This window comes from Macaca fascicularis, chromosome 8 (genome assembly GCF_037993035.2).
Source record: "Macaca fascicularis isolate 582-1 chromosome 8, T2T-MFA8v1.1".
Classification (NCBI taxonomy): Eukaryota; Metazoa; Chordata; class Mammalia; order Primates; family Cercopithecidae; genus Macaca; species Macaca fascicularis.
The window spans coordinates 154540997-154560584 of NC_088382.1; the positions used below are offsets into that span (position 1 = coordinate 154540997).

General features: G+C 52.4%; 1 protein-coding gene and 1 long non-coding RNA gene across 51 annotated transcripts in view; one reads left to right on the top strand and one right to left on the bottom strand.

The window, feature by feature from the left end:
• ZNF7 (zinc finger protein 7) overlaps window positions 1–15032 on the top strand; it is a 15672-nt gene extending 640 nt beyond the window's left edge. The window contains exons 1-8 of one of the 50 annotated variants that reach the window (XR_012416865.1): window positions 339–409; window positions 1836–1883; window positions 2259–2385; window positions 3829–3926; window positions 4041–4734; window positions 8482–8571; window positions 9169–9285; window positions 13166–15032. Coding sequence is in view for 44 of the 50 variants with exons in the window: in XM_005564400.5 (XP_005564457.4) it covers window positions 982–1158; window positions 1836–1883; window positions 2226–2385; window positions 8482–8571; window positions 9169–9285; window positions 13166–14979 (2406 nt within the window). In the remaining 6 variants the exon portion in view is untranslated. Of the gene's footprint in view, window positions 1–338; window positions 1159–1534; window positions 1744–1835; window positions 2015–2225; window positions 2386–3828; window positions 3927–4040; window positions 4735–6582; window positions 8610–9049; window positions 9286–13165 lie in introns of those variants that run through there. The other 49 variants (XR_012416864.1, XR_012416866.1, XM_015455402.4 and 46 more) reach the window with 49 other exon arrangements.
• Window positions 369–5092, bottom strand: LOC141407483 (uncharacterized). Its single transcript, XR_012416872.1, has 2 exons — window positions 4646–5092; window positions 369–3530 (listed from the first exon to the last, which is right to left on the bottom strand). It is a non-coding gene; the product is annotated as an uncharacterized lncRNA (long non-coding RNA).
• Window positions 15033–19588: the final 4556 nt, after the last annotated feature.

Sequence of the window (19588 nt, forward strand, 5' to 3'; positions counted from 1 at the left end):
GAGCCTCGGAGTCGGCAACTCCCGGCCGCGTCCCTAGCTCCCGGCCCCGGGCCCGCCCCCTGCTCAGGCACCGCCCCCTCCGGGCTCTGGGCCCTCCTCTCCCTCGCGGCTACGCCCCCTGCCCGCCTCCGACTGTAGCCCCGCCCCCAGGCACCGGCCCCGCCTGTCTGGGCTTCTGGTCCCGCCCAGGCTCTTGTCCCTCGGGCCCCAGCCTCGTCCCTCCTCGGATCTGACTCCACCCCTTCTCCGGAGCCTGGGAGGCGGGGCTGAGAACCACAGAGATGGCCGGGCCTCCGAGCCGCCCAGGGCGGCCGGAAGTTTGCGGGGCGGGGCGGGGCAGACGCGGGCGGCCAAGGCCCGTTTCCGGCGGCGTCGCGCGTTTGCTATCCTCGGGTGGTCCTCAGGGAGGGTGAGTCGGCGCGGCGGGCGCGGACTCAGCTTGTGCTGGGTGTGAGTGATCGCTGGTCGCTTCCTGCGCCCTCCGGCCTTCGGCACTGGGGTCCCCGCGTCTCCCGGCCTCCAGTCGGGAAAGCGCGGGGGCTTTCCGGGGTCCTGAGCGCCTGGCGTGGGCGGTGGTCGAGCACAGCCGCCCTCTCCCGCGGTGGCGCGAGGCGGGCTTCTTTTGGCCGAGTCTCGCACGCAGCTCCCCGCAGACCCCGCTAGTGGCAGCTACGCCACCCGCGGGCCCCGGTGTCAGGGGCTTGAATAAGGCGAGCTCCAGCTGCGGCCTTTTCTCCAGGCCTGGGCCTACTCCCGGGGCCCTGACTCGCCCTCCTGCGAAACCGCCTCCTTCTAGAGCGTTCTCTGTTTACTGGCCTGGAAGGCCTAGGATAAGTGACAGTGGAGGAAAGAGCGGTGCCTTGGGTGGGGTAGGCTGTTTGTCTTCTCTGAATTCTGGTGGCTATTCCGGGCATTCCTACTGTCAGGAGCCAGGCGGAGGATCCTCCTCCGGTGGTCACTGCTGCTTGGATCAGCCTCCCTATGCCGGTGACCTGGGGTTTCCACCCACAAACCACTGTCTGGGTTAGAAGCTGCCGTACGAAGACTCTTTTTCCCATTCCGACTTCCCGGGGGAATGCTTGGGCAGGTAGAGGGTCTGGGGTCATTGGCTTAATTGAGGTGATTACGTCCCTGTGCATGGTTCCATCCTGGCGACAGGTGAGCTGGAGACTGGAATTTATGTACTTGAGGGCAGGGGTTTCCACGTCCACTCCTGTCTTCCCTTCAGTTCGTCATTTTTGCTCCTGCCTGCTCCAAGCTCCAGTCGCTCACTGCCTTCCCTTGCTGTCAGGGATTTACCCACACTGGTTCATCCAGCCCCATTTCTTCTTGCGTCAGGCCCTTTCACATGCTATTCCTGCTGCCTGGAGTGCTCTGCCCACCTCCATTACCTTGGCCGAGGTCCCTTTGGAAGTGACCCATGACACTGAGTCAGCGTTCTGGTCTAAGTGGCTTTTATAGTTCCCTGTACTTCAGCGCTGTTGTGGTTGCAGTGTGCTTATTTGTGTGGTTATTTAACTTTTTCCTCCACCAGACTGCTTCGTGAAGGCAGGGTCGTCGTGTCCACTACTGTATCCCCATTACTCAGTGCCTGGCACGTGGCATCCACTCCTTACAGCTTTGTGGAGTGATTCACACACAGAGTCTAAAGAGGAACAAGAGTTCAGTGGGCCTCCTTCACTCAAGTGCCCTGTCTGCTTCAGCCCAGCCCCATGTCCCTGCTAGAGAAATCTGGGGCTGGAGGTAAAGGAGCAGAGAGCACAGTATCTGCTTGATTAGCCTGGAAGTTGGGCTTCTGGCACCCTGACCTCTAATCCTTTCATAATTCTCAACAGGTGTCTCGGCCAGAACACGTGGATGCCCACCCACCACTGAGCCTCATGGTAGGAAGCTTGACTGCCTCCTCCTCCTCGCTTGTCCTGTGAAGGCCCACCTCCTGCTCTGCCTCGGGGCCTGGGCTCAGACCCTACCTTGGCCCTTGCTGGGCTTAGGAAGACCCCCTTGCCCCCATCCAGTGAGCAAACCCCTGCCCAAACCAGGGCCTAATTGAGGCTCTTGAGGGGGGAGGGTTGTATGACCACCGTGGACTGGGTTCCTCCTCCCCGAGACTACCCCTCCCCAGAATATTAGAGGCAGAGGAGTCCTGGTGAGCGTCTCGCCTAACCCCGTGGTGCGCCTACCTGAGGCATGTCATGAGGCAGTGCCAGAAGGGGGCTGGCACCCAGGGATTCCTGGGGTGCTGGTGTATGTCCTTTCAGGAGGTGGTAACATTTGGCGATGTGGCTGTGCACTTCTCTCGGGAGGAGTGGCAGTGTCTGGACCCTGGCCAGAGGGCCCTCTACAGGGAAGTGATGCTGGAGAACCACAGCAGTGTGGCTGGACTAGGTGAGGCTGCACCTTGGGGCCCTTCCCCTGCATCATCAGTCAGCACCCACCCAGCCAGGCTCCATTGGAGGCCAAACACTCAGACCCTTGTGGGCTCCATAGTGGGCTTGGACTCATGAGTGGTGTGCCAGGCTGGTTCCTAGCTTTGCCTGTGTCATGGGGTTCAGCCCCCAGGGAGTGGGTGGGATTCTGGGAGTTAGTAAAGCCTCTTCTTTTCCTAAGCTGTTAAATTGTGGAAATAGAATCCAAACTTAAAATAGCTTGGACAAGAAAAGAGAAATGATTGGGTGGAAGAATCCAAGGCAAAGGTTGTACAACCAGAGCAAGAGGTGGCAGTGCCCATGCGGCTGCTATGCAGATGCTGTCATCCCCTTGCCCCTCCTGTCCTGCCGTTAGTCTTCCTCTCTGAACTCCTCCATTGCCACAGGCAGCCACTACGGTGCTCTTTATGTCCGTGTCTGTATTCTCACAAGGTGTGTGCTGTCATTAGATTGCAACTTGGTGAAGGGGAGTGTGTCTGACTTGGGCCTCACTGGGCCTCTTGCCTGTGACTAAGCTCTCTGCTGCATCGGACCCCGAGAGAGTGCCTGGGCTGGGGGATCCGGAATGGAATTGATGGGGCATAGTTGGTTGGCCAGGAGCTTTTTGGGGTGTTGGACCAGGCCTGCACCCCTCTGTCTTGGCTAGGCTGGCAAAGTCCAGCTTTCTGTTTTGCCAGTCAGATAAGTATACAGTGGGAGGCTCTTGTGGTTTGAATTTGCATTTCTCTGATTTCTGCTGAGCTTGAACCTATTTTCACACCCTCATTAGTTTGCTAGGTTCTTCTGTAAAATGTCTGCTCAGGGCATTTGTCCATATTCTAGGTCTGCTGTGTTTTACTGCTTTGAAGGTGTTGTTTCTTCATTCTGTCTAAGATGCCTTACATTGTAAAACATGTAATTATGTCCACATCCTTATTTTAAGGAAGGTGAAATGCTACCGATGACATGCATTTTTTTTATCATTTGATTTTACTGTATACTTTTTAAAGAGCTCTCTTAGACTCATTTAGACCTGGCTTACCCTGTCTCGCTGAAATAGAAAGGAAAAGACGCATGTCCTGAGGGTCCTTTTTTTTTTTTTCCCCTCCCCGAGACTGAGTCTCGCTCTGTCACCTACCCTGGAGTGCAGTGGTGTGATCTCGGCTCACTGCAGCCTCCGCCTCCTGGGTCCAAGTGATTTTTCTGCCTCAACCTCCTGAGTAGCTGGGACTGCGGGTGCCTGCCACCACACCCGGCTAGTTTTTGTATTTTTAGTAGAGACAGGGTTTCACCATGTTGCTCAGGCTGGTCTCGAACTCCTGACCTTGTGATCCACCCGCCTCGGGCTCCCAAAGTGCTGGGATTACAGGCGTGAGCCACCGTGCCCGGCCAGAGTAAGGGTACTTCTAATGTTTCTTCACAGCTTTTAGTGACCCACTCTCTGGGTTGGTTATCTGTGTCCATATTTTCCACGTGATGGCAACCTGTGGGCCTGGCCATCAAGGGGTGCTGCAGCCTTTCGTAAGTGGTAATGGGGTTTTCTTCATCCCGTGAGGTTGGTGCTTGAGCTCTCTTGCTTGGCATATAGCCATTCCCTTTTAACAGTCCCATCTGCTGTGCCTGTTCCTCTCTCAGGCCCTGTGTGTACACAGTTGCTGATTTGCCAGTAACTGGAATTGCAGTCATTCCTCCAGCAACAGTTTGCTTCTCCAGGTTCAAAGGTACAGCTGCTGTTCTTTTTCCATGGCTTCTGTCTATTTATAACGTTCTGCTGCTGTGCCAAGTCACAGGGTAAACCTTTTGAAGACAGTGTAAAGAGCAGTTAAATTCAGCATGTGTTGTATGATGGTGCTGGTGACACCTGCAGCAGTGACTGGGCCGCTGAGGCAAGCTCACGTGTGCACAGGCAGTGATGGTGTGTCACAGCTGCCGCCTGGCGGATGACACTGGTTCCTAGATATGTCCAAGAGATGGGAAAGGGTTTTATAAAAAGACTATCTTAGGGCCGGGCGTAGTGGCTCACATCTGTAATCCCAGCACTTTGGGAGGCTGCGGTGGGCGGATCACGAGGTCAGGAGATCGAGACCAGCTTGGCCAACACAGTGAAACCCCATCTACTAAAAATACAAAAATTAGCCGGGTGTGGTGGCGTGTGCCTGTAATCCCAGCTACTCGGGAGGCTGAGGCATGAGACTCGCTTGAACCCTGGAGGCGGAGCTTGCAGTGAGCTGAGATCGCACCACTGCACTCCAGCTTGGCGACAAAGCGAGACTCTGTCAAAGAAAAAAAAAGGACTATCTCAGAATTTATCAAACAGGATAAATTCCAGGTTAGTTTTGTGTATTATAAACCACTTTTTTAGCTGGACATGGTGTTGCACGCCTGTAGTCCCAGCTACTGGGGAGGGTGGGGAGGGAGAACTGCCTGAGCCTAGGAGGTCAAGGTTGGAGTGAGCTATGATTGTGCCACTGCAGTCCAGCCTAGGCAACAGAGTGAGACCCTGTCTAAAAAAAAAAAAATCTTTTCTGCTTCTTTCGTGTTTGTTAACTTTGCTAGGTCAGATTTTTTGTTTTGAGATGGAGTCTGGCCAGGCTGGAGTGCAGTGGCGTGATCTTGGCTCACTGCAGGCTCCGCTGCCCCCTGGGTTGACGCCATTCTCCTGCCTCAGCCTCCCGAGTAGCTGAGACTACAGGCGCCTGCCACCATGCCCGGCTAATTTTTTTTTTTTTTTTTTTTTGTATTTTTAGTAGAGACGGCGTTTCACCATGTTAGCCAGGACGGTCTCAATCTCCTGACTTCGTGATCCGCCTGCCTCGGCCTCCCAAAGTGCTGGGATTACAGGCACGAGCCACCGCGCCCGGCCTGCTAGGTCAGATTTTAATGTAATTACTCAGGTTTTGCCTTACGGATTGTCTCTTTGAAGTTTTATTTAAAAGTTCTGTCTGGGCACAGTGGCTCATGCCTGTAATCCAAGCGCTTTGGGAGGCCAAGGCGGGTGGATTGCCTGAACTCAGGAGTTCAAGACCAGCCTGGGCAACACAGTGAAACCCGGTCTCCACTAAAATGCACAAAAAAAATTAGCTGGGCATGGCAGTGTGCGCTTGTAATCCCAGCTGCTTGGGAGGCTGAGGCAGCAGACTCGCTTGAACCTGGGAGGCAGAGGTTGCAGTGAGCTGAGATTGTGCCACTCCACTCCAGCCTGGGTGACAGAGCGAGACTCTGTCTCCAAGAAAAAAACAAAAGTTCTTCCCTGGCTGGGCGCGGTATCTCACGCCTGTAATCCCAGCACTTTGGGAGGCCTAGGCGGGCTGATCACCTGAGGTTAGAGTTTGAGACCAGCCTGGCCAACATGGTGACACCCCGTCTCTACTAAAAATACAGAAATTAGCCAGGCATGGTGACGGGCGGTTATAATCTTGGCTACTCGGGAGGCTGAGGCAGGAGAATTCCTTGCATCCGGGAGGCAGAAGTTGCACTGAGCCAAGATCATACCAGTGTACTCTAACCTGGGTGACAGAGTGAGACTTGGTCTCAAAAAAAAGTTCTTTCCTCCTCCAAGGTCACTGAGATGGGCTTCATTTCCTCCTGTGAATTTTACAGTTTCTATTTCTCATCTGTATCCCAGCTCCACATTTGTGTTGGGGTTACATAAAAATCCGTGTTTTATTTTGTCCAAACATAGCTGTTTTCCCCAACATCATCTATTAAACAGTCTCCTTGGCCAGGCGCAGTGGCTCACGCCTGTAATCCCAGCACTTTGAAGTAGGCTGAGGCGGGCAGATCACCTGAGGTCAGGAGTTCGAGACCAGCCAGGCCAACATGGTGAAACTTCATCTCTACTAAAAATACAAAACTTAGCCGGGTGTGGTGGCCCGTGCCTGTAATCCCAGCTACTCAGGAGGCTGAGAGAGGAGAATTGCTTGAACCTGGGAGGCTGAGGTTGCAGTGAGCCGTGATCGCGCCACTGCACTTCAGTCTGGGCAATAGAGCGAGGCTCTATCTCAAAAAAAAAAAAAATCTGCTTTTCCTGTTGACATGTAGAGCCACCACTTTCATCTGTGAAATGAGGTGTTTCTGAACCCTGTTCTCTTCCCTGAATCTCTCTTGTGGGCCAGCTTCTTGCTTTTGGTTTGTTTGGTTATTTTTTGTTCATTTGTTTTTGTTTTTTTTTTTTCAGATGAAGTCTCACCCTGTTGCCCAGGCTGGAGAGCAGTGGTGCGATCTCGGCTCACTGCAAGCTCTGCCTCGCGGGTTCACGCCATTCTTCTGCCTCAGCCTCCCGAGTAGCTGGGACTACAGGCGCCCGCCACCGTGTCTGGCTAATTTTTTTGTATTTTTAGTAGAAACAGGATTTCACTGTGTTAGCCAGGATGGTCTCGATCTCCTGACCTCATGATCCGCCAGGCGTGAGCCACTGTGACCAGCCTATATGTTTCCTTTTGTGTATTGTCTTTATATAGTTTTGACATGTTTGATAAATGGCATTTGGCCTACAAGTAGAACTTGGTGGAACTAATCTGTAAAACCATCTGGTCCTTGGGCTTTTGGGGAAGAAAAGTCTTGGATTAGCCTTTATGCATTTATATTTCCTTTTTCTTTTTTTTTTTAAGAGTTGGGGTCTTGCTCTGTTGCCCAGCCTAGAGTACAGTGGTGTGATCATAGCTCACTGCAGCCTTGAACTCCTGGGCTCAAGTGATCCTTCCACTTGAGTTTCCCTAGTAGCTGGGACTATAGGTGTGCGCCACCATGCCCAGATGTTTTTTCTTTCTTTGTAGAGTTGGGGTCTGTCATGTTGCCCAGGCTAGTCTTAAACTTCTGGCCTGAAGCAGTCCTGCCTCAGCCTTCCAAAATGCTGGGATTATAGGCAAGAGCCACCTGGCCTGGCATTTCCTTTTGTTTTTACTCTGTTATATTTGTAATTGTTTCTCTTATTCTCTCTGTTTTGGTAGCATCTTCTCACTATGTTCACCTTGACTGGTTTTGTCATGAGACTGTCATATTCATGTTTTCAAAGAACTGGCTTTTGGCTTTGCGTTTTTCAGGGGGTTGGGTTGGAGGATGTTTTTATAGGTCTTTGTTCTCTATCTCTCTGAATCCTGCCCTAGATTTATTATTTTCTTCCTCTTTATTTATGTGAGTTTGATGTGTGTGGTGTTTGTTTGTTTTGCTTTTTTAATTTTTTGAGACAGAGTTTCGCTCTGTTGCCCAGGCTGGAGCACAGTGGCTTACTGCAGCCTGGACTCCCTGGGTTCCAGTGATCCTCCCACCATGTTGGCCAGGCTGGTCTCGAACTCCTGACCTTCAGGTGATCCATCCGCCTTGGCCTGCCAAAGTGCTGGAATTACAGGTGTGAGCCACCACACCTGGCCATTCTCAACTTCTTGAACGTATTGTTTACCTCATTTGTGTTTTAAAATACTCATTTCTAGTAAATGTATCTAAAAGTATAAAATTTTTCTGGGCATAGTGGCATATGCCTATAATCTCAGCTACTTAGGAGGCTGAGGCAGAAGGATTGTTTGAGCTGAGGAGTTTGAGGCTAGCCTGGGCAACATAGCGAGACCACATGTCTACAAAGAATTTAAAAATTAGCTGGGTGTGGTGTCACGCACCTGTAGTCCTAGCTACTCTGTAGGCGGGAGGACTGGTCTAGGCTATCGTGAGCTGTGATGGTGCTACTGCACTCCAGCCTGTGTGACAGAGCAAAACCATGTCTCTACATCACATTTTATCTTTACATGCTGCTTGGGCTGCTTCCTATAAATTCTGACTCATCATAAATATGGTTGCCACTTAGTAATTTATTATTTAGTTTCTAAGTAGCTAATTGCATCTAAGCAACGTTTTGTAATCAATTTCATACTGCACTGCATTTGCCTGGGTGCATGTTCTGTGGTATTGTTCTTTGCTGTGTCTGTGACTCAGTGTGTGGCTTGACCCAAGGGTGTTTCTTTGTTCCACATGTACTTGGAGAGAATATGCATTTTCTGTTGAGTGCGGAGTCCTGCCTGCATCTGGGGGCTTGAGCTTATTGGCTATAGGCCTTTGGAATCTCTGCCTGCCTCTTTCCTTCCAGTTGGGAGAACCCTGAAGGAAGCTTCCAACCAGAGGCCTTGGCTGGCCCATGGATCAACTGCTCATCTCTGTACTGACCGGCACAAAGAGGGTACGGGGGCAGGTGGCCCCAAGAAGGCAGGGTGCCAGGTGGGCCCCCACAGGTCTCTGCCACCCAGTCTACGGAGAGGGAGGCAGGCCTTGAGGCATCCTTTGTGCAGGGACTTGAGGCTGGAAGGCCACTGGCTGAAGATTGGACCTTGGAGCTTTCTGATGCAAAATTTGCTCGTTTGTGTCCATTTGTCATTGTTTGTCATCTTATTTTGTAACCACCTGGCCTCTTGGAGCATCTCTGCTCTCTAACCGAGGGACAGGCCCGGCTCTGCTGAGTGAAGCTTGGGCTTCTTCTCTCTCCCAAGTTCCAGGGGTAGAGGCGGACTGTCCTTTGCAGACTGGTGACAGGGTCACCTGGAGATTGTGGGAGTCAGGTATCCCTTGCTGTCTAGCCACAGGAGCTGGACAGATCTGGACAGAAAGGGCTTCTGTGTCCCCAGATTCTCACCACCCTTGACACTTCTCTCTCCCTGCAGGGGCTCTGCCTGTGCCTTGTAGCCCCCCTGCCCCTTTACATTTGGAAACCGGGGAAGGCTTAACCCTGTGCTGCACGCTCCCTGTCATGCTGACACTGTCTTCTCTGCCACACACACAGCAGGATTCCTAGTTTTCAAGCCTGAGCTGATCTCCCGGCTGGAGCAGGGAGAGGAGCCGTGGGTCCTTGACCTGCAGGGAGCAGAGGGGACAGAGGCACCAAGGACCTCCAAGACAGGTAAGACTTAGACCCCGTCACAGAGAAGCCCTGGGGTAAGGAGAAATTGCAGGAGGGGCCTCACAACTGGGCAGCTGTGGGTGAGTCACAGGGGCTACGCTGGGATCCCTGGGAATGCCACTGGGGAAGCAGCATCCGGCACATAGAAGGGAGCATAGACCCGTTGTGGGGCTGCCTTGGGAGAGGCCAAACTGAAGAAGAGCCGAGACACAGAAACCCCTGCGTTTCCACAAAAACAGAGCTTGTTTTTGAAATCATGTCACATTTTGTTCTATTTCTAATTTTACTCATACTTTTTTTTTTTGAGACGGAGTCTCGCTCTGTCGCCCAGCCCAGGCTGGAGTGCAGTGGCGCGATCTCGGCTCACTGCAAGCTCCGCCTCCCGGGTTCACGCCATTCTCCTGCCTCAGCCTCCCGAGTAGCTGGGACTACAGGCGCCCACAACTGCGCCCGGCTAATTTTTTGTATTTTTAGTAGAGACGGGGTTTCACCGTGGTCTCGATCTCCTGACCTTGTGATCCGCCCGCCTCGGCCTCCCAAAGTGCTGGGATTACAGGCGTGAGCCACCGCGCCCGGCCCTATACTTTTGTTAAGCAAAGATACAAACCTATGGATCCAAGTGAAAGGTTAGGTTTGGCCTTCAGTAACTTCTCCTCAGGTAAGCATATTCCCTGAGGCAGCTCCCTTCAGACCTTCTCAGGCTCCAGTAGTGCATTACTTTCCTGTGGCTGCTGTAACAATGAACCACAAACTAGGAAGCTTAAAACAACAGAAATTTGTTGTCTCACAGCCGTGGAGGCTGGAAATCTGAAGTCGAGGGGTCAGCAGGGCTGTACTCCCTGTGAAGGCTTTAGGAAAGATCCCGTCCCGCCTCTCCGGGCAGCTGGTGGTTTTCTGGCAATCCTTGGGTTCTTTGGCTTGTGGACGCATCCCTCACTCTGATCTCTGACTCCTTCACACGGCTGCCTCTCCCTGCGTGTCTGCGATCATGTGGCCGTCTCCTTAGAAGGACACCAGTCATGTTGGGTTAGGGGCCACCAGTGACCTCATGGTGACTAATTACATCTGCAATGACCGTGTTTCCAAACAAGGTCACATTCTGAGGTGCTTTAAGTTAGGACTTCAGTCTATCTTGGGGTCCTCAGCCCTAACCAGGGCACCCGCTGCCTCCAGCATGAGCTCCTGCTGGGCAGGTGCCTCGCCTGGTGCTCTGCTTCCCTGCTTTGCTGGTGTGCGGCCCAGCATGACAAGGGAGATGGGTCTGCGTGCATCTCAACTGCAGAAAGGAAGCCCCTCCCCTCCCCTTCAGTTGCTGCTGGGTTGCCACAGTCACTCCTGCACATGGCAGGACCAGGCCCCACAGAGGCCATCGGCTTGGAGGGGCCTCGGGAAGCAAGTTGGACAGTCCAAAGTTGTGAAAAGCAGGGCCTGTGGGGCTGGGCGTGGTGGCTCACGCCTGTCATCCCAGCACTTTGGGAGGCCGAGGTGGGCAGATCATGAGGTCAGGAGATCGAGACCATCCTGGCTAACACGGTGAAACCCCATCTCTACTAAAAATACAAAAAATAAGCCGGGCATGGTGGCAGGCGCCTGTAGTCCCAGCTACTTGGGAGGCTGAGGCAGGAGAATGGCGTGAGCCCGGGAGGCGGAGTTTGCAGTGAGCTGAGATTGCGCCACTGCACTCCAGCCTGGGTGACAGAGCGAGACTCCCATCTAAAAAAAAAAAAAGTAAAGTACAGGCTGTGATCTTCCTTCCATTCATATGATCCTAGGCAGCTTCAAAGGACAAGGAGGGTTTCTGAGCCTCTTTGCACCCTAGGGCCTTTCAGCCTCCCAGGAAGGCTGCATATGGGAACAGTGGTCAGGAACCCTGGCCTCACGGGCTCTGCGGGCTGCTCCCATGTTATCCTTTCTGCTCAGCCTCCCTGAGAAGGAGGTTCAGCTATAAGGTGGCCCAGTTAAAATCCAGCCGCCCATGAAAATATTTCCAACATGGACAGGAGCGTTTAAAGAGGGTGCTGTGGCAGAAAAGCCAGCTACAGTTGGCAGAATTAGTTCAGTGATTACATGTAGCAGGTGGTCCTTACTGTGATAAAGCATCAACCAAAAATATAATCCCACAGTAGTTGAGAGCTGCTGTTGATGCACCCAGCACTTGCTCACAGATCTGAGAGTCCAGGGCAAGGATGTGGCCTCTTAGATAAAACAAGCAGCAGCGCAAAACCAGAATAAGGCGGAAATGCCCAGATATGTTACTTGTCTCCAGCTGGTACAGTCAGCATCAGATACTGAAGGATATTGGCCCAGAGCAGTGGGTGAGGGGCCATGTCCCAGCTGTGCACCCTGATGCTCTTGACCACCACTGTGCCCCCTGGCGGTTCCTGGCACCCCTCAACAAAGCCTTGCTGTCAGCCTGGCCCTGCTCTCTGCCACTGCTTTATTTTTTTTTGAGATGGAGTCTCTGTTGCCCAGGCTGGAGTGCAGTGGCATGATCTTGGCTCACTGCAACGTCTGCCTCCCAGGTTCAAGTGATTCTTGTTCCTCAACCTCTCAAGTAGCTGGGATTACAGGCATGAGCCATCATGCGTGGCCACCCTGCTCTCTTATCTTTACAGCAGGGGAAGGCTTGGGAGGAGTGCCAAGCGAGCCCTGTTGAAGGAGCAGGCATTCTGAGGTGGTGTGGTTGTGCAGGGAAAGAAGCACATGAGGACCAGGCCTGGAGATGCCTCCTGTCCTCACAGCCCTTGAGCGTTCCTGCTGCACAGTGAAGCTGAAACGGCTGCCTACTCTGACTCTCCAGGACTGACTGGAAGACCTTTAGAGGTCCCTGGAAGCCGGAGACTCACCACTGATGGTTAGGAGTGGGCAGGAACCGAAGCTTGAAGCCCTGTAACTGGGCTGTGCATTCATGTGGGGTAGACTTGGGCTGGTTATAGCTGTGGCCAACGTGGTCGTGGGTGTGAACGTGATTGTGTCGTGGTGGGGACCGTGGTTGTCATGACCATAGCCATGTGCTGTGGTTGTGTCCTGTCATGGTTGTGATCACAGACATCAAGGAGATGTCTGACCTCAGCAGAGGAGCCCTCTAGGGTTACAGAGTAGGACAGAAGCCTGTGCTTACTTGGAGAGTCCAGAAAGGGTGCAGATGTCTGGAAGACCTCCTGGGGACCTCCAGAAAGTTGGAGCCCCAGGGAAGAAGTCAGTGTGGTCTTGGGGGTGGCCACGCACAGCCCAGAGAGAAGCAGGGGAGGTGGCCAGGTGTGAGTTGGCAGCAGCAGCCAGGAGGCAGCTGAGGGGGCTGGGTCCTGCTCAGAGAAGCCCACCCCAGGGAGTAGCCATGAACGGCCTAGGTGCCCAGTGCTTTTCTGAGCTCACCAAGTTAAGTCCCTTGGCAGCTCTTCCAGCCCCATTTTCCTTGTCAGAATCCATGCCCTCCATTCAGAACTCAGACCCTGTACTGTTTCCTCACCAGCTAGGATGCTGGAGCCCCTGACCCCACAGCCCATGGTAGCTACCCACCCTTCCGGTCTTGCTTTGTATTCTTTGCCTCTGCATGGACTTTGCCCCACACCAGTGCCCTGTAGGATGGATCTCTCTGCTCACAGACCCCAGCCCCGCTGTAGGCCGTGTTGCTCTCAGCACTCTGCCCTGTGCATAATGAACACTTCATTGCTATTGAATGAGTGAACAAAGTAAAAAGCATGAAACCAGATCTGAGAACTGCCAAAGGCTCCACCTTCTCTTGCACGCTTCCACCTGGGGCCTCGCAGGGCTCAGTGCAGCCGTCCTGGGAGCCTTGATTCCCGGCCCCCGCATTTGTAGTCTTGTCATTTCTCTGAGCACAAGGCCTAAGGAATGTCTTTGTTCGTGTTTATTTCAGATTCTACAATTAGGACTGAAAATGAGCAGTCCTGTGAGGACATGGACATCCTAAAATCGGAATCCTATGGGACAGTCATCAGAATCTCCCCACAGGACTTTCCTCAGAATCCTGGCTTTGGAGACGTTTCTGATTCTGAGGTCTGGTTAGACAGTCATTTGGGCAGTCGTGGGCTGAGAATGACAGGCTCTACCTTTCAGAATAACTGTTTGAATGAGGAGACTGTGGTTCCAAAGACCTTCATCAAGGATGCTGCCCAGGGATGTAAGGAGCTGGGAAGCAGCATCCTGGATTGTCAGCCTCCTGAAAGTCAGAGAGAGAGTGCAGAAGGGACGTCCCAGAGATGCGAGGGGTGTGGGAAAGGCTTCAGAGCCACTTCAGACATTGCTCTGCATTGGGAAATTAATACACAGAAAATTAGCAGATGTCAAGAATGCCAAAAAAAGTTATCTGACTGCTTGCAGGGGAAACATCCAAATAACTGTCATGGAGAGAAGCCGTACGAATGTGCAGAGTGTGGGAAAGTCTTTAGGCTCTGCTCGCAGCTTAATCAGCATCAGAGAATCCACACGGGAGAGAAACCCTTTAAATGCACTGAGTGTGGAAAAGCCTTCCGCCTGAGCTCAAAACTTATTCAGCATCAAAGAATTCACACTGGGGAGAAGCCCTACAGATGTGAGGAATGTGGAAAAGCCTTTGGTCAGAGCTCAAGCCTCATCCACCATCAGAGAATCCACACAGGAGAGAGGCCCTATGGTTGTTGTGAATGTGGGAAAGCCTTCAGCCAGCAGTCGCAGCTGGTTAGACACCAGAGAACTCACACTGGGGAGAGGCCCTACCCTTGCAAGGAGTGTGGGAAGGCCTTCAGCCAGAGCTCCACCCTAGCCCAGCATCAAAGGATGCACACTGGGGAGAAAGCTCAAATTCTAAGAGCCTCAGACAGTCCAAGCCTTGTTGCACATCAGAGAATTCACGCTGTAGAGAAACCATTTAAGTGTGATGAGTGTGGGAAAGCTTTTAGGTGGATCTCTCGCCTGAGTCAGCATCAGCTGATTCACACTGGAGAGAAGCCTTATAAATGCAACAAGTGTACAAAAGCCTTTGGTTGTAGTTCACGACTTATTCGCCATCAGAGAACTCACACTGGAGAAAAACCATTTAAATGTGATGAGTGTGGCAAAGGCTTTGTTCAGGGTTCACACCTTATTCAGCATCAGCGTATCCACACTGGAGAGAAACCCTATGTGTGTAATGACTGTGGAAAAGCCTTCAGTCAGAGTTCTAGCCTTATTTACCATCAGAGAATCCATAAAGGAGAGAAGCCCTATGAATGCCTCCAGTGTGGAAAAGCCTTCAGCATGAGCACACAGCTTACAATACATCAAAGGGTTCACACTGGAGAGAGGCCCTATAAATGTAACGAATGTGGGAAAGCCTTCAGTCAAAACTCAACCCTTTTCCAGCACCAGATAATTCATGCAGGAGTGAAGCCCTATGAGTGCAGTGAATGTGGAAAAGCCTTCAGCCGGAGCTCGTATCTTATTGAACACCAGAGAATACACACTAGGGCCCAGTGGTTTTACGAATATGGGAATGCCCTGGAAGGGTCCACCTTTGTGAGCCGTAAAAAGGTTAATACTATAAAGAAACTGCATCAGTGTGAAGACTGTGAGAAAATATTTAGGTGGCGTTCACACCTAATTATACACCAGAGAATTCACACTGGGGAGAAGCCTTATAAATGCAATGACTGTGGCAAAGCTTTTAATCGGAGCTCACGGCTTACCCAGCATCAAAAAATTCACACGGGATAGACCACTTATGTATAAATGTGTATATATGTGAATAAACCTACAGCCTTAACTTATTTTATATGGGATCATTTATACTGACAAACACGTAGAATGTTGGTAAAGATTCAGAATTACTCTCAAAAAAAAATCCAACATAAGGCCGGGCGCGGTGGTTCATGCCTGTCATCCCAGCACTTTGGGAGGCCGAGGTGGGTGGATCACGAGGTCAGGAGATAAAGACCATCCTGGCTAACACAGTGAAACCCCGTCTCTACTAAAATTTAGCTGGGTGTGGTGGTGGGCACCTGTGGTCCCAGCTACTTGGGAGGCTGAGGCAGGAGAATGGCGTCAACCCAGGAGGCAGAGCTTGCAGTGAGCTGAGATCGTGCCACTGCGCTTCAGCCTGGGCAACAGAGTGAGACTCCGTCTCAAAAAAAAGAAAAAAATCCAACTTCATATAAAATGTATGTTAATTTGCTGAAATGTTTGACCTTAACCTGTTCAATAAAGCCTGCGTCCCTCACACCCAGGGTGCAGTCTGCAGTTTGAGTTCACAGGTCCCTGTGAATGAGGAAGCGGCACAAGAAAGGCTCTGCGAGCACTGCTAGACTTAGTAGGTTAAAATAATTTACCTCAACTATTTCCCCTTAAGGATCAATGGCTCACACTGGCTTCAACAATAAGGAAATGCATTAGCTCATGTTGGAGGAGGTCCAGGAGTGCCTAGAATTCCAACTTCACATTAGATCCTTATCTTAGAACTTAACCCAGCCACCCAGGACCAAAGGGCCCAGCCCTATCCCCTTCTTCAGAGAGGCAGGCTGGGCTAGCAGGTACACACCATCACTACTGGTGCGGTTGGCATTCATGGGGCACATATCAGTGCCAGGCACAGAAGCAAGGTGTCACAGCACATGTTCTGAGGTCACACTTGTGTCCCAGGGGCTTGCTGTGTGACCCAGGACATCATTGCCCTCCCTGAAACTCGGAGCCTTATTTGAATATCTGAAAACATGCACTGTGAGAGGGCACTGAGAGGAAGCAATGTAGAAGAACACGTCTCACTGTGCGTGTCAGAGAACGAGCACGCAAGTGAATGCTAGTACAGCCACCCCTGTCCATGCCAGTGTCTCCAGCACACCCGTGTGTGCACAGGCCCTCAGGCTGATGACTGTCTTGTACTGGCGCAGCTGCCCCACTTTTTTTGGGTGGGGGGGAGGGTAGAACGTGGTGAGGAGGAAATACAGACAGTGGAGAAAAAGAAAAAATGGACCAGGCACGGTGACTCACACCTGTAATCCCAGCACTTGGGAGGCCAAGGTGGGTGGATCACGAGGTCAGGAGATCAAGACCATCCTGGCTAACACGGTGAAACCCCATCTCTACTAAAAATACAAAAAAATTAGCCGGGTGCGGTGGTGTAGTCCCAGCTACTCAGGAAGCTGAGGCAGGAGAATGGCGTGAACCTGGGAGGTGGAGCTTGCAGTGAGCCGAGATCGCGCCACCGCACTCCAGCCTGGGTGACAGAGCGAGACTCCGTCTCAAAAAATAAAAACGAAAAGGGGATGGAAAGAAGTGGTTGGGAAACACATGGGGAGAAGAACCTGAGAAGAAGGGGTGAGGAGAGGGAGTGGGGAAAGAAGATGGTGGGAAGAAAAGATGTTCGAGCGAAGAACTTGGGGCGAGGGAGTGGGGAAGGAAGAAGGTGGTGAGGGAGTGGGGAAGGAAGAAGGCGGAGTGGGGAAAGAAGAAGGTGGTGAGGGAGTGGGGAAGGAATAAGGTGGTGAGGGAGTGGGGAAGGAAGAAGGTGGCGAGGGAGTGGGGAAGGACGACTCCGGAGAACTTGGGGAGAGGAAGTGGGGGAAAACGATGGTAGGGAAAAGAACTTAAGGAGCTGCAGTAGGGCAGACCAGCAGACCATAGGGCAAAAGGACAGATGGGAGGAGAAGCAGGATCAGGGAGGAGAACCCCAGTTGCTCCACTTTACAGGTCTGGATGTAATTTATGCTGTGGGACAGCTTTCCTTAAAACTCAGCCTGAAACAAAAACTGCCAAGAACTGAGGGTCTGAGATTTTATTCTTTGTACAAGCTCATGAGAAATCCTGTAGCTACTCCATCTAGGAGGGGACGGCAGGCAGATGACTCACCGCAGTTGTCAGGGCCCTATCAGTTCCCTTTGTCCACCATTCCCATGACGCAGAGGCCCAGCAGGTGCAGGCACAGCTGAGAAACCTGGAGGTGAGGAGTGAGCCTGCTCTGTTGGGAGCTGGGGGGCCGTTACCTCACCCTTCAGGTTTTCTGCTGCCAACACAACCTTGAGAAGTGGCCCAGGTGGAGCATGGTGGGGTTCTTGGCACATGCAGGAACGTGGAGGGAGGTGTGGCTGATGGCAGGTGGCTTGCAGTAATCTGCTCAAGGCATGATGCTTTTTTGCTGAAATTGAATTTTCATGTGAATCTGCTGCTGAACCCTAATCTAATAGGCTGGGACCTTGTCCATTTGATTTTCTCACACGGCATCTAATTAAGGCTGATATTCACAGGCATGAGGCCAACAGCAAGACCTCAAGCCTGTCTCCACAGTCCTGGTCATTCAGGTATGAAGGAGTTCCAGGGGGAACCTGCTGATTTTTGGTGCCACTGCCAATAATTACACAGAAATATTTGGGCCCCAAAGGCCCCCGTCCCCAGTGAAGGGATACTTTGTGATCCCTTCGTCCCAAACATGTGGCCTAGAGGGACACAGGTCACGCCAGGGCTTGTGACTGCTGGCTTGGGTCATGCCGCACTGGTTAGGCATCATGGCAGGGTCACTGAGAAGTTGCAGCCTCAGCTGCCTAACCTAAGAGCAACTTGGGAATTTGTATCAGGTTGAAACAGGTTGTGCTGGTCCATGTGTTTGCAGGTTCCAGAGCTTTCCCTGGTGGCAAAGGACACAGCAGAGTCCAGGGTGCTTGTGTCCACATGAGTTTCGTCTTTACAGCCTGTGGATGGGGATCTGATCCCTTGGTGGGCCCGAGTGACCACCAGCCGCTGCTGCTTAGCTTAACACGCTGCGAGTGTGTTCCCAGACTACAGTGCTGCTCCCGGGGGCAAAGCCCTGACTGGTGACCTCCCACCTGCCCCTTCAGGGGCTCCTCCTGGTGTGCAAGGGCGATGGTGCGCTCCACAGCCACGAAATCAGTGTCCACTGTAACTGCCTTTTCTCCAGCCACGCCTGCCCACACTGGAACTTCTGTACATGCTGAGTATGTGTGCAACGTCCCTGCCATGGGCTGTGTGGCTGCTGATGAGGGTCTTGGCAGGTAATGTGCTTAGCCGGGTGGTCGCCTTCAGGTCTAGCACAGGCATTGCTTTTTCTCCACTTCAGGCTTTCTGGGCCGCCCAACCATGGGACAAGAGCCAAGGCATCCACATGCACTACCTGCAGCTCCTGTTCCTGGCCTTCCGAACCCTGCTGTCAAAGACTCTGACCCTGCCTCCTCCTGGGCTCTCGTCATCTCCTCTTGGCCACTTCCTGGTTCATGAGCAGGACAAAAGGAGGGGAACATCAGCCATATGGATGGTCCGAAAATTCCAGATTCTGCGCTAACCACAATGCTGTGTTCTTTCCACTAACAGGAACCAGCCAAAAGGGCTGGGGTGCAAGCTTCATGCTGCTTCAGCACCTGGATTCTCTCTGGACTGACATGGTCCTAGATCAGGGTTGGCAAACCGGGCAAACCATTCGCAGCCTTTTACATTTCTGAATGGTTGGGGAGAAAATAAGAGACTTGCGACATTTGAAGACTATGTTAAAATCAAATTCGTGCACAGTGTCCCTGGGCTTGGTGATGCCCAGGTGTCTTCGTGGAGCCTCTGGCAGCTTTCCTGTTGCAGCAGTGTTTACCACACCAGCCAGATCACCTTAACTTGGAAAATAACTTCATGCCTTCCAGCCACTGAAGGATTATTTTTTCCTCTCAGCCCTTAGTGGTTTCTTCACCTGAATGTCACAGTACAACTGAGAATAAGGCAGTTGGGTCAGTTCAACAGAAGTAAACCTAAAGTCCAACAATCCAGGTTGGACATTAGCCACGGAGGGGTGGGAGGAGTCCTTGTTTTTTGAGACGGAGTCTCACTCTGTCCCCCAGGCTGGAGTGCAGTGGCGCGATCTCGGCTCACTGCAAGCTTCACCTCCCGGTTCCTACCATTCTCCTGCCTCAGCCTCCTTAGTAGCTGGGACTACAGGTGCCTGCTACCACGCCCGGTAATTTTTTTTTTTTTTTGTATTTTTTGTAGAGACGGGGTTTCACCGTGTTAGCCAGGATGGTCTCGATCTCCTGACCTCAGGTGATCCGCCCACCTCAGCCTCCCAGAGTGCTGGGATGACAGGTGTGAGTCACCGCGCCCGGCTGAGGAGGAGTCCTCTTCTGGCTGCAGGATGTGGAAACGACACATCATGTCCGTGGGGCAGCTTGTGGAGAGCCAAGGGTGTGAGCACACGAGTTAAAATTTAAGCTGCTGCACAGCTTTGAGATCCGAGTATCACATGGAAGCATCCAGGTGGCCCCGGCGCACAGGCTCTGGTTCTCCTTTGCAGAGGGAGAGGAGGCCAGGCGGCCCCGGCGCACAGGCTGTGGTTCTCCTG